Raw genomic sequence first — 14,903 nt, 5'->3', positions numbered from 1 at the left:
GAGCAGAATGTCACCAATATGTTGTCCATTAATTCACAGTTTGTGAAGCCTGATGGAGAGCTCAGTTGAGGGTCTCTAGATAAGTATTAGATGAAACCAAATTTCAGGGATGTTGTTTAATGTATGCAAGAGCACATGGTTTCCCAGCACTTTAGAATTACTCACTAGCGGACTTATTGCTAACCATCCTTACCCATCCATGAACTCAAATCCTTCCACAGCCTGCCAAGCAACACTGGATTAGCCTGTTGTTAGCGTCAGTGTGTAATTGATGGCAGTGGGAAAACCCTAACTCATGGTGACCTTTCTCAGGCAAAGTAGTAAGATGACATTTATCTCTGTATCCTCTTATTTACAGAGTTTCAGTTGAGTTCCAGAACAGGTCTTTTCCTAATAATATAGACATCCATGAAACAACATTCCTATAGTTGGAAGAGAGTTTTTATTTTTTGACAAGAGAGACTGGTTTAGAAAGTCCCTGAATATAAATGTCTGTGTGCTACCATTCTGAGCTCCTATCAGAGGCAAACAGCATAGGAGTCTAAAGAGAGAGAGAGAGATAAATTTATTGTTTTAAACTCAATTTGGCAAAGTCATTATTCAGCTTGAGAAATGATCTTTTGAAATTCATATGGAAAATTCAGGGAATTAAATAAAAATGCTGTAAAAGAATATAATGTGGTACTAAAGGTTTGTGGTATCAATTACAATAGTATGCAGAAAAAGAGTAAACATCTTTTGGAATGGAATTTTGAAATTTTATGGTGGTCCTCGTGAAATTGGGAAAGTATGTAGTACTTTTGTGAAACACTGATATCAGTAAACAGTTGACTTCCACGTTGGGATGACAAATTGGGCTGACAATTGTCTTGCATTGTATATTATTTATAAATAACACTCGTTTTTCTAAATTGCAATTTGTTTTCGCAGTCAGAAAGCTTCTTCCCTGCCTCCTATTGTGGGATCCAGAAAGTGTAAAGGGAGTGTAAGTATCAGATGGTTTACTCATTAATGTTCTATATTTCTGTACAATACATTGAGACTGTCCTTCGCATTTCAATTAAATTTGAAGAAATAAAAGCAAGCTGGTATATAAGCAATTGTGTGAAACAACACTAAGACATTAATGTTACAATTAAGGTCTTACACGAGAGCTAACAATTTTAGAATATATACTTTGAAATAGATATCTTTTTCCTTGTTATAGACCTGATACAATTTATATCATAGTTGAAATCTAGGCAATAATACATAAAACTAGAAGAAATGCTCGTGTAGGTCACATTAGTGGTCCACCCAGTCCTATTTCCTATCTCTGACAAAGACTAAAAAAGAAGTTTTTGTAAGAAAATGGTGATCCTCACATATAGTTCTTTAAAAGATTGAGAATCATTTCAAATATTTATTCCCTATCAGAATCTTTTCCATTCATCATTCATTCGTTAATTCAGCAAAGTTTATTAAATGCCTGTTATGTGGGAACTGTGACACGCAGTAGTAGGTAATTCCTTAACCTCTTTGTATTTTTTGTCTGTAGTTCTCATGGAGATGTGTTTTATGTCATGCCACACTGTTGCTTTGACAGAGTTCTTCTAGCTAAGGCTTCTCTTTCCACCCTTTTGATTGAATTTCCAGACCGGTAGTGGTCAGGACTGATTTGCTATTTCCCCTCTCTGAATTAAGGAAGCAAAATACTTATTATGGTGTTTTGTGAAATAAATGGCTGTTTGGCAAAGATACTGCTTTCTAGTGATGATTGAGATGTCTCTCCATCCTTTTGGTTATATCATGTGAAATTCTTGAAAAAAAGAAAAATAATTTTGCGTGAAGAAGCAGTGCTGAACTCAGCATAACAAACAGCAGACCTTTATTAGCCACTCATTCACTGGGACTCATACAGCTTATGACAAAGCACTTGCCCCTGAAGAAATGTACAATCTCATTGAAATAGAGAAGATAGCTTGAAAAGGTAACCAACAAGCTAAACACCAAATTTGTGATGGGACTGGTAAACATGAGAGAGACAGAAGGCATCAATGTGCATTGGTCAAAGTACATGGAGAAAGTTGAATTAGAGTTATACCTTTGAGGACTCTTTAAGATTAAGGCAAAGTCAATGAGGGGGGAAGGGCTTCAGATGGAAGGAACAGTGTGAGGAAAGGAGAAGCAATAATACTGGCTGGTATTTAGTGAACACTTGAGGGCTCAACACTATGACCGTCTTTACAGGTGTGACTTACTTAATCTTCACCCCATGAAGCAGGTACTATTATTACTGCATTTAAAAATGAGAAAAGGAAGCAGACCATAGGAGTACCACTTCTAAAGGCTTCTGTTGAGCAACTGGCAGGGGAGGGATTGCGACCAGAGGGCCTTCCTGGAGGAATCTTGTGCTTCTGACCCCAGGGAACAATGAGTTGCTCAGGCTGACTGGAACAGAAGGTCTTTCTTCTGTGGGGTGGAGGCTGATGTGCTCAAAATGGTAGGTGATGGCAGTGTTAGATGACTTGGAATATCACAATGAGGAGTCTAATCTTTAAGTAGAGGGCAGTCATGAGGCTTCTGAGAGGTGAACATGTTAATCCAAATCAATTCTAGGAAGGTCAGATCTTTTATGTGAAGACTTAACATGATGAGAGGCCATAGATGAGATGTCAGTTATGCTACAATTACAAGCAATGGCCTTGGTATCTATACTAATAAAAGAGTAATATGCTAATTAGACTGGGAGACCTTCCGGACATCCTTCTGGACAAAGCTGGGGGCTTGGCTAGCTTACAAGCTGACCCCAAACAGCTCTCAGACCCTCATACAGGCTGGCCATGCCCCCCAGTGGGGACCCCTACCCCAAGGGGGGGTGTGGCTGGCCTGCAAACGGCCCTCAGCCCCTTACCCAGGCCAGCCCTTCCCCCAGCCTCATCCCGAAGGGGGCATGGCCAGCCTGAAAATGGCCCTCAGGCCCTTGCCCAGGCCGGCCATGACAGCCAGTGGGGACCCTCACCCTGATGGGGGCGTGGCCAGCCTGCAAACCACCCAGGCCCCTTGCCCAGGCTGGCCCTGCCCCCCAAGGGGACCCCTAACCTGATCCGGGACCCCTTTCAGGGCAGACCAGCCAGCCCCCACCCATGCACCAGGCCTCTATTCTATAGTAATAAAAGGGTAATATGCTAATTAGACCAGAAGACCTTCTGGGAGACCTTCCAGATGTCCTTATAGACAAAGCCATGGTGGTGGGGCCGAGGAAGAGGTGGTTAGGGGCGATCAGGCCAGCAGGGGAGGGCTGTTGGGGGCAAGCAGGCTGTTGGAGAAGGCAGTTGGAGGTAATCAGTCCATCAGGGACGGGCAGGTAGGGGTGACGAGGCCGCTAGGAGGGGCAGTTGGTGTTGATCAGGCCAGCAGCAGAGTGGTTAGGGGTCATCAGGTAGGCAGGCAGGTGAGCGGTTAGGAGCCAGCGGTCCCAGATTGCAAGAGGGATGTCTGACTGCTGGGTTAGACCTGATCCCTGTGAGACTGCCCTGTGGGATCAGGCCTAAACTGGCAGTCAGACATCTCCCGAGGGGTCCCAGATTGGTCCCAGATGGGAAACCCCCCATGCACGAATTTTGTGTACCGGGCCACTAGTCCTATATAATAAAAGCCTAATATGCAAATTGTCCCCTCAACCGGGAGTTTGGCCAGGGGGCAGGGCCAGCCGGCCAACTGCCAGTGGCTCCTGCCCCCACTGTCCCCACCCCAGCCGGCTGCAGCGGCAGGCAGCCAGGGTAGGAGGCCCTGGCTGGCAGCCGGCAGCCGGCAGCCACTAGGGACCCTACCTGTGCATGAATTTTGTGCACTGGGCCTGTAGTCAAGTGATAAGAGTCTAGACTGGGTAGGTGGTAGAAGTAGCAGGAGGTGATTACTGCTTAGGAACAAATGAAAGATTTGCTTGGTGATTGATGGGGTTATTGGAGAAGTTGGAGCCAAAGATAACTGCAAGTTTTTGAGCTTGGATGCCTGAGAAAATGGTAGTACAATGGCCAAGGAGAAGGCAGTCAGGAAAAATAATGACCTGCTTAAGTTGGAAGTGTGATCATGAAATCTAGTAAATATGTTCAGCAAGAAATTATAAATGATGGAGTCTGAGACCTGATGTGGTCATCAGATGTAGATTTGCGAGTTCATCCACATTATGGTCATAGCTGAAGAGCAGACCCCTGTCATTGTAGTGTTCTTTCCTAGCACCCAGCACAGCCTGGCAAGGAGCAGGCCTCACCATGCTGTTCAGTGAGAGGATGGGTGGGTGGCACCTGGAGAGAAAGTGCAGTGAGAACCACAGAGGACCCAGGTTTGAGACAACTAATAAGGGTATAGAGAGAAAGAAGATGGAGAATATTCTAATAGTTGAAAAATACGTTAGCCGCTATAAAGCTAAATAAACCCATGAATTTAGGGTTTGGAAATTTTGTCCTCTTGTTCTTCTTCATGACTTTGGGGTGGGATCACTTCTGTGTGCCAGGCAAATATGAGCTCATTCATTCTCCCATTATAACTGGAAGAGTGATGACTCAACAGAGACTCAGTGTAGTTGAATAAGTGAACATAGGTCACAGGAAAAGTTAATGTCAGAACCAAGATCATGGCTCAACTCTTTGCATTCACAATAAAAATGAACTTTGGAATTATTAGTATGTGCTTACTATTCTGTAATTTGGAATGTCTAAAATATTTATTAAAAATGTGTTTTCTGCTTTAAAATTCATGTGCAGGAGGACTCACATGCAATTTAGAATCTGTGCTATGAATACTGTGTCATCTAATAATGATTGATTAGGTTTTCCATGTATTTGGGGTGGAACTAAGCCCCAGGGAGACAGTGATGAGCAAAGAGACATGGTGCTTTCTCTTAGTTTGTGGACTAATTGGGGAGACAAAGGTTAAGTGATTTCACAAATACATAGATAATAATGATGAAAATGAAAGAACAGTGCTGAGGAATATGAGAGGCAATCAAAAGAGAACTACCTTATATAGGTGTGCCAGGAAAGGCCTTTTTGAGTAAGTGATCTGTAATGACATACTATTTCCATTTCATAGAAAGAAAAGATTCAGAATTATATTTCCATGCTCTGACTTAGAAAAATAACATGATAGCAGCGTTTGTTCCTCTTTCCACAATACTCCCAAGGCAGGCTGCACATTTGTCCATCCACTCATCTGCTCATTCAGTTATCCACTCAACACATTTATTGAGCACTTACTAAGTGCCAGGAACTACTCTAGGTACCAGGCATATAATGGTGAACAGATAGGCAGGTTTCAGACCTGATGGAACTTACATTATCAGATGGTATAGGTGCAATGTGTAAAATAAAACATGGCAGGGCACCTACAGATGAAAGTTTTCTGAGACAGAGTTTAATGATAGAGCTTGTTATACAAAGCTGAGGCAGGGGAGAAAAGAGCCTTTACAGCAGAGAAAAAATTACAAAGGCCCTTGGTAATGAGCTTGGCAAATGAGGAGGGCAGGAAGAAGGCCAATGTGGTCTGAGATTAAATCGGCAGGCAGCGCCTGAACCTGAGTTTGGGTTTTATTCCTTCATAGGATAGCATCTGAGGGTTAGACAAAGAGGGTGATACCATTTGATTTACATTTTGAAAAGACCATTCTGGCCATGGTGTCTACAGAAAGCGAGTTGGGGCAAGAATAGGAGCAGGAGGCTGTGGGACAGCTGGTGCCCAGGCATGTGATGCAGGTGACTTGGACAGGTGGCAGCAGGTGAAATGGGCCTCTATGATAATTCTTCTTTGAATATGTTGTAATGGTCTGTTGTTATTGGTTGATACATTCATCATAGGCATTTATTGAGTACGTTTTAGTGCTTGGTGGGTAGGGGGAGGCAGAGATTCCTGAGAAAACACTGAACATATAGAGGAGGAAAAAGAGAAACAAATACACAATATATTTGGTATTAGTGAGAAGCTTGATGAAAAATGCATTAAGACACGGGAAGAGCCCGGCTGGTGTGGCTCAGTGGTTGAGTGTGGACCTTGAACCAGGAGGTCATTGTTTGATTCTCGGTCAGGGCACAGGCCTGGTTTGCAGGCTCAATCCCCAATTGGGGACATCAAGGAGGTAGCCGATCAATGATTCTCTCTCATCATTGATGTTTCTATCTCTGTTTCGCTTCCTCTCTGAAATCAATAAAAATATATTTTTTAAAAAAAGACATGGGGATGCCCTGGCCTGTTTGGCTTGGTGGATAGAGCGTTGGCCTGCAGACTGAAGGGTCCCAGGTTCGATTCCGGTCAAGGGCATGTACCTTGGTTGCGGGCACATCCCCAGTAGGGGGCGTGCAGAAGGCAGCTGATCGATGTTTCTCTCTTATCGATGTTTCTAACTCTCTATCCCTTTCCCTTCCTCTCTGTAAAAAAAAAAAAAAAAAAATCAATAAAATATATTTAAAAAAAAAAAGACATGGGGAGAGAAAGTGCCATAACATCCTGGTGTGTGAAGTGACCCATGTCCCGCGTGGTTCAGGGTTTGGGCTCTGGAGAAGGTGTCACATGCAAATGAAAGAGATGAGACAAGAAATAATATTTTGGAAATTGGGGGGCCACGCTGGAGCCCATCCGAAGAGGAAGGACTCTGCCTGGGTTCAGGCCTTGCCACCCTTTTATTCAGTGTGGGATACACCCATAGCCCTTAGGCAGGCAATTTCTAGTAACAGACAGACTAGCTTATCAGTAAGGATTTACATGACTATCTGGTGGAGAAGTTGCTTCAGCTACCATTGTCTCCACTGAACAGTGGGTGCATAGCTCTGACCTTTGCCAGGGCTCAGGGGTCACCAGCATCCCGGGCTCCTTGTCCACACCTCTCTGCTAGAGAAGACAGTAGGCGGCTTCCCACACTGGTGGGTGGGGTAGGCCTCTTTTATGAGGTCATATTTGAACAGTGAGGAACACCTCACCTGGCACATGGTAGGTTCTCAAAACCTGGTTAGTGGATGTGTGCATGACTGGCAGTGAACCCCACAGAGAGAACATCTCAGGTCAGAATTCCAGAGTCACAAACTCTATTTTTAACAGAAGGATTCATTTACTCCTTTCCTTTAATCAATTGGTTCCCTGGAGAATGCATGTGTTTTTAAGAGCATTAACAGCGTGGCACTGAATTGGGGGATTGAGTGAACTGGACTCTGAGAAAGTTGGCTTTCAACTTGAGGATCCACTGCCAAATTAGCGGGAAAGCATCCCTGAACTCATGGTGCACATCAAAGGGGACACAGACCTGGATCTTAGGAATTCATTTTTCCACACAGCTTTCTAGGGATTGCTCTATTGCATAATGAAGGAGAGTGTGGTTAGGGCTTGATAGAACTTTAAAGAGAGAGAGAGAGAAAGCTGCCGCAGTTTGTATAGTTCGCTGGTACATCAGTGACTTGGTCAGCAGAGTTCCACCCTTGTGGTAGGAATGTGAGGAGTGAGGGGTTCTGGGGTCAAGCAGATCCTTTCAAATCAGCCAGGGAATGCCCTGTGCAAAGCAGGACAAGACCAGAAGCCACCCTGATACAGACTCCAAGTGCTGGGGAAGTCACAGAAATGAGCAAATTGGGATGATTTTTGTTATATACTAGAGGCCAGGTGCACGAAATTCAGCCTGCACCCTTAGCCCAGCCTGCACCCTCTCGCAATCGGGACCCCTTGGGGGATGTCCGACTGCCAGTTTAGGCCCGATCCCAGCAGTCGAACATCCCTCTCACAATCTGGGACCGCTGGCTCCTAACTGCTCACCTGCCTGCCTGCCTGATCACCCCTAACCACTCTGCCTGCCTGCCTCATCGCCCCTAACCACTTGCCGGTCTGCCTGACCACCCCTAACTGCTCACCTGCCTGCCTACTTGATCACCCCTAACTGCCTCTGCCTGCCTGCCTGATCACCCCTAACCACTTGCCTGCCTGCCTGATCACCCCAACCGCCTCTGCCTCAGCCCCCCTGCCACCACAGCTTCATCCAGAAGGACATCAGGAATGATGTCTGGGAGGTCGTTTGGCTGTCTGGTCTAATTAGCATATTATGCTTTTATTATTATACATTTTTTAATCCTCCTGAGGATATGTTTTATTTTGTTTGTTTTGTGTTTTTTTAAACTATGTTTTTATAGAGAGAAAGGAAGGGAGACAGATAGTGAGATAGAAATATCGATGAGAGAGAAACATCAATTGGCTGCCTTCCACACATCCCCTCCTGGGAATCGAGCCTGTAACCTGGGCATGTGCCCTGACCAGGAATCAAACCTGCCACCTTTTGGTGTATGGGACAACACTCCTACCAACTAAGCAACTCAGCCAGGGAAATTGTGAATATTTTTAAGTTGTGGCCCTAACCTTGAAAACAAAAGGAAGATTTAAGTGAATTGTCTTAAGTTTTATAAAGTTTGAAAAATAAACCCATCAGCAAAAGTCTGTTCTCTAGCTGTGAGGCAACTTCGTGTAGAATCAGATCGCCCTCTAGTGGGAGAGGTGCAAAATCAGAGAAGTATTTGAAAGTTACAGCCGAAGACTCTTTTTCTTATGACCATATGGTTAATACATCTTGTGATCAATAATTTACAGGTTAAGACATTATAATTGTTAATATTTTGATTTAAAAGACATCCACATGATTATCCACATATCACAAAGTCACTGTGAAGCAAGAAAAGTTCCACATGCTCCTAAAACTCCATTTACCTGGTGGAGAAACTGAGTCCAGTGTGAATGGGAGGGCTTCTCACACTTGCTCTCACCAGACGCTCAAGTGAGAGCAGCACCACCTGAGTCCTGTCCAGTTGCTGCTCTTCAAGTCCTCCTCCCAAGTGTGTCCCTGAGACACAGGTGGCTGCTCCAATAGGCAAAACCCTCACAGAATTATTTTAAACTTGATGTTTTATGACAGGTTTTCATGGGGGCTGGAAATGAGTTTCTGTAGTAATGAAATAAACCTGAGCTGTTTGGGTTTTGTTGGACATTGCTTTGGGAACTACTTAAAAATCCAAGTTTCAGTAGAGTGAGGGTGATGGAAGGGCTCTTGTAAGGTTTCCCCCCCCCCCAAAATTATGTTTTTTTGATTTCAGAGAGAGGAAGGGAGAGGGCGAGAATTAGAAACATCAATGCTGAGAGAGAATCATTGATGGATTGCCTCCTGCACACCCTCCACTGGGGGTGAAGCCTGCAACCCAGACATGTGTCCTGACTGGGTATGGAACCACCTCCTAGTTCATGGGTCAACACTCAACCACTGAGCCACACCAGCCGGGCTCTTGATAGTTTTTTGCCAGTTTGAGCTAGAACTTTGCTATTCCTGTCAGATAAGCTGAGATGTGTGTGAGGCAAAAGACAGGACAGTGGTTTAAGTATCACTGAGGTCAAGTTTTTGCATAGGACATGCTGTAAAATAGGCTGCTTCTAGATCCCTTCCACTGTGTCACTTCCCGCTAGCTTTTTTAAGGGAACCAGACAACATAATAGCTGTTTCTAGTGCCTTGGCATCAAGCAGCTCCTGTGTAACAGAAAAATCAGACCTGGATAATCTTGAGAAATTGAGTTCCTTTATTATCTATAAAGTGATGACAATGATATCTATCTATAAATATTTGTGTTAATGGGTATTTAGCACATAAGAGCTACTCGATAACATTGTTTCATCAACTGGCACAGCTGTGTGAGATGGCAAAACTCCCCTATTCACTCTGCTCCCAAAATAGCAATGACTATCTATGTGCCCAAGTAATTAGCCACAGGTGGATGTCCCCAAAAGAAGGAAAATTTCCTTCTTCATTCTCCTTCTTCATTCCTTTCTCTCTCTCTCTCTTTCTCTCTCTCTCTCTCTCTCTCTCTCTCTCTCTCTCTCTCTCTCTCTCTCTCTCCCCTCTCTCCATATATATCTCTCCATATGTATGTATATAATTTCTTATATACTTTTTATATTAACACTTAAGGTGAATCAACATTTTTAAAAGGATAAGCATTTAAATTATTAACCAGTCTTCTAATTACAAAACAATTTTTCCCTTGTTCTCAGTTTTTGTTCTTACAAAGTGCCTGGTGATTAGTCATTACTCAGTAATGAATGCATGAGCAACAGTGTCCAAAGTCGTGCCCTATATATTTATTGGAATCAACTAGTCTCTCTTGATGACCCACAATCACCCTTCTGAGTGTCACTACCAGAAATGTGGTAAGGCAGAATTTTCAGAACATTCAACAAGAGAATTTTTAAAATTATATAACCCCTAGGCATTCCATTCCAGGATAGGGCTCTGCTTCTCCATTGTTATACCTGTCTGTGAACAAGACTGTTCCCAGAGAGCTGTAGAACCTGTTGTGCCAAGATCCAAAGTTTCTCATTCACAAGGCTCCATTTTAGTCCCTGAAAGTTCCACAGCATCTCTGAATGTTCCCATAGGCTTGCTAAAGGGGTTACTCCTTTCATTCAAGGCTTTTACAGTTTTTAAATCTTGGGATGAATAGATATAGTTGGAAATAGACTGGAATATGAGACCTAGCTGATAGTTTCAAAATATCCTCTATAATCATATTATCTGTTTCATCTGCCAGGCAATTTATGGCCTTTTGAGAGAGAATCATTGAAGAAAAGAAAAGGAATAAAAACACACCACAACTCTGGTAGCAGTTAATTCAATGATTAAATGGAAACTGTATGCTTAAATTGCAGTTTGAATAGGAAATTAAATTATGCAAAAAAGTGTTCTAGATTCAGACAAATTTTATACTGTTAATAAATCTATGCATAATTCATTTTCTTGTAGACTGTGACAAAATAGCATAAATAACTTCATTTATAAGGCTGTGAATTTTGCTGTTCTTAATTGGGTGATGGCTAAAACTATTTAAAATACTTTTGAATGACTGAATATATAAATGTTTAAAATGAGCAGTTATAATAGGTTTCCAGGCAGATTTGTTTATTTAATATTGCTATATTTATTTTTAGATACTAGCATAGTACAAATATTGCATAAAGATTGCACCCAATATGTGTGTTTGATAGGATTTTAAGAAAAATATATGATATCTTTGCTCTTATAGAAAGCACTCTGATGCTCATTGAATGAATACTATGTCAGGCACAGTACCAGTTACTTTATAAACTGGACCACTTCATTCTTATTATAGACCTAAAGGCAGGTACATTAACCCCATTTAACTGATGAGGAGACAGGCCAAACAAGGGAGGAACTAGCCCAAGTTCACATAGGTGATCACTGGCAGAGCAGTGGCTCTGAGCCAGGTATTTTGGATTTCTAAAACTTACATTTTTTTTTTCTGTTACCTGCAGCTTCACACTCTACACACTCAGGTAAGTTTAGCACCTGAGCATCTGAGAGTCAAGGCTGTCTTGTTAGGAGGGAGTCTCTTGCTGTAGCAATGGCCACACAGTAGCTGAGATCAGCACAGCTGCCCCTTGAACACTCACAGTAACCACCACTGTCGTGGCTATTATGTGGCTCCACAGGAGCCATACTTGGGCCAGTGACAGGAGCCGCTGAAACTCAACCCCACCTTTCTGCTGAGGAGCCCACTTTGCAGATGCAAGGTCTTTATTTCCAGAAGTATTCGGGGACTAGAGGGAACCACTGGAGGTGTGATCATGGGTGCTGCCTTTCAGAAATGTGGACGTGTGGTCTTGAACTGCTGGGGTCTATGTTGCACTGGATTTGCAATTCATAGAGACCATGGCAGTCACCAACAGATGAGTAAATATTGGAGATTTCTACAAGCGCAGTGTATGTCTCTTCAAATGACTATCTCTATACATTCACAGTGACAACTAGTTAAGAAGGTATTTCTTTGACTTGATTCTTGGGATCCTCTAGTCTGCTGTTGGATCTCTGTATATTATTCTTTATTTCAGTCAGTGTATGCTTAATTTCTAATTGGTCCTTTTTCATATCCTTGAGGGTCTCACTATATTTCTCGGAGGTTTCTAGAAGATTCTTGAGTAACCTTATAACCGTGGTTTTGAACTCTATATCCAGTAGTTTGCTTTCCTCCATTTCTTTCGTTTGTGACGTTTCTTTCTCTCCCCGTTTTGGCTGCTTCCCTGTGTTGATAGAGTGGCTTTGTGTGCCAGGTGTCCTATAGGGCCCAGTGGCTCAGCCCCCCTAATCACCTGAGGTAGACACTCTTGGTGCACCCCTTTATGGGCTTTGTGCAGTCTTGTTGTAGTTAAGCCTTGATTGCTGTTGGTATCACTGGGAGGAATTGACCTCCCAGCCAGTTGGCTGTGAGGACCGGTTATGTTTACAATGGGAGAACTTCTGTGCTGGAGATACCCTTATGGGGTAGGAGTTGCTTCAGTGGGGCTTTGGCACTCACTGTGTCTGCTCAGGTTTTTAGGTGAAGAAAGGCCAGGCCATTCATATGCAAAAGCCTCTGCACAAAGCTTGGGTGGGGTTGTAAATTGGGTGGGGCCGGATCTCAGGGAATCACCAGGGCAGAGCAAACCACAATGGCTGCCAGTCTGCTCTGCCTCGGAGAGGTCCCGGGGTCTGTGTCCATGTAGAAATAATGACCGCTGTAAGCACCTCTGTGAGAAAGCCGCCCTCACGTTCCGGCCCAATGCCAGACAGTCCTGTTTCCCTCTGTATGAGTCTGGGTCCCCAAATTCTCACCCAGAACTAGAGTTCAGAGCAGTCGGGAGCTTGTATCTCCTTCCTGATTGAAAAAGACAACAGCGTACCCAGCTGCCAGCCCCTTTTCCGTGTGCCTCTGTACTTCTGCACTTCCACACCTCTGCACCTCCTACCGGACTCAATGCGCTTTGCTGTTTCCTTCTAGTTGTAGAATTTCCACTCAGCCAGCCTTCCTGTGGTTCTGGATGATATTCGTTTTGTCTTTTAGTTGTAGTTGTCTTTTAGTTGTGGTTGTGCACGGCAGCAAGTTCAGGTGTTTACCTATGCCACCATCTTGGTTCTCAAGAAGGTATTTCTTGATTAACTGATCAAACTGAGGATTGTCCCTATTCCGCATTTAATAGGTAGCTGCTGATTCTTCAGAAAGCACAGGAGGGAGGGGATGGTTAGGGCAGAGGGCCTGCTGTGCTCTTTGCTGGGGGTGTAACCTTGGACAAGGCTTACTTCCTAAGCCTCCTTTTTCCTCTTTACAATGGGGTGACAATAGTACCTGTTTCATAGGGGTATGAAGATTGAGTGACTTAATTTTATAGAATACATGGTAATATTAACTAATCAACAATCATTATTTTTATTCTTCTTCCTCTCCCAGACCCTTCTTTTGCCACTGGAAAGAGTTAATTATAGGTATTAAAATGGACCGAAGCAGAATCAGCACAATGCATCCATCTCTGGCCCCTGCCCTATTTACCTAATGCCTACTTAATGACTTCTTTTTTCTTCACTAGGAATCACTTTGGGAGTTCATTAGCCAATAATAAGGGTCTAATCTTTTGCCACTTAGGGAAATGATCGCCAATCTAAGTCAACTGTGGGATCCAGTGACAACTCATCTCCTCAGCCCCCAAAGAGGAAAGGGAAAAAAGAGGATGTGAATTTAGAAAAACCCACAAAAGGAAAACAAAATCTAAAGTTAAAGAACTCACCACAACCAATTCCAGACAGTGGTAAGTTTGTTGTTGTTATTATATTGTTGCTATTGATTATTTTTATGTTAAGGCTGAATATAATTTTAATGCTTAAATAGGTCTATTTGTTCCTCTGGGCACACAGAAGATATTCCTACTTGTCATACATGAGTTTTCACAGAAGACCATGTGTATGTGAGAGATGCTGCTTTTCAGGATTAATTCCTATTTGTAATTAGAGGTTGTGCTACAAAGGAATGTGTTTTGAGATGAAACATTTCTATTGTGATCTTACAAAATGAAGTAAGTTGTAACATCCTGTGTTCCTACTGAAAGTGCTTAATTCACATTTTTTTTTTACCAACTGCTATTGACGTTGGTGTCTCTTGTGTGTCTACAACCTTTGTTCACAATCATTATGAATTACCTTTTAATCACAGATCACTCCCCCCCCCAAAAAAAAGTTTTATTAATTTTGCTGATATCCAAGAGAACACACAAAACTTTACCAATAAACAATATATACCAAAATTAGTTATGTATCTTACATTACCAGGCAAGAGCTTGTCTAAATAATTTTTAAAAAATTTGTATTAGGACAAAATTTCAGGATAAAAGTGTGATGAACTAAGGACATATGCCATCAGAATTGTGGATTTTCCCATTAGGTTTTTGTGACAATAGGCTGTTATGGGTTTCATTACAAGCGCATTCTCAGTGGGGTGAGCACATGACAGTGAAATGATGCTGTGGCAGAGGGCTTCTGGGACACAGCCCAGCAGAGTGACTGCTTCTCCTTCCTCCTGGGATCCATCCACACACACCTCAGGGGGACACACTGGGGTGCCTAGGAAGAGGATGGATGCGATAAGGTTTCAGATGTGTGCCCAGAGCTTTATTTTCTTGCCTAAGAGCTCCAACTCATTTCAGAGTCTATATGAAGATTCACGTTGAAGTTACAGCTAAGGTGGGCTTCACAATTGAAGAGACAGCATGAAATCCTGTGAGGGTTTAGAGGATACTGCACAGATGAGTACAGAGTTAAAAGGAAGATGTGTTGAGACTAAGTTAAATGAACAGGCTAAATGAATGAGCTAATTACAGAGAGAAGAGTAGAGGGTGTTTAAATCTTCAAAGGTTGAAATGATGGAGATTAGCTGGAAGCCGAGTGTTCTAAATTCTTGTTCTAGTTCTGCTGTTGACCCTGGACAAGTCACTTAACATTTCTGGGCCCCATTAGCTATCTGCAAAGTGTGGGTTCATATTAAATTTAACCTTAAAGTTTTGCTTATCTTTAAGTTTGTGAAATCCTTTTCAG

General features: G+C 42.9%; 1 protein-coding gene across 1 annotated transcript in view; it reads left to right on the top strand.

Annotated features, from left to right (window-relative positions):
* DCDC2 (doublecortin domain containing 2) overlaps window positions 1-14,903 on the top strand; it is a 187,583-nt gene that overhangs the window by 62,312 nt on the left and 110,368 nt on the right. Inside the window, exons 6-7 of the mRNA XM_059688763.1 lie at window positions 931-985; window positions 13,462-13,624. Coding sequence (XP_059544746.1) covers window positions 931-985; window positions 13,462-13,624 — 218 coding nt within the window. The remainder of the gene's footprint in view (window positions 1-930; window positions 986-13,461; window positions 13,625-14,903) is intronic.

This window comes from Myotis daubentonii, chromosome 3 (assembly GCF_963259705.1).
Source record: "Myotis daubentonii chromosome 3, mMyoDau2.1, whole genome shotgun sequence".
Lineage (NCBI taxonomy): Eukaryota > Metazoa > Chordata > Mammalia > Chiroptera > Vespertilionidae > Myotis > Myotis daubentonii.
This window is presented reverse-complemented; position numbering and strand designations above follow the sequence as displayed.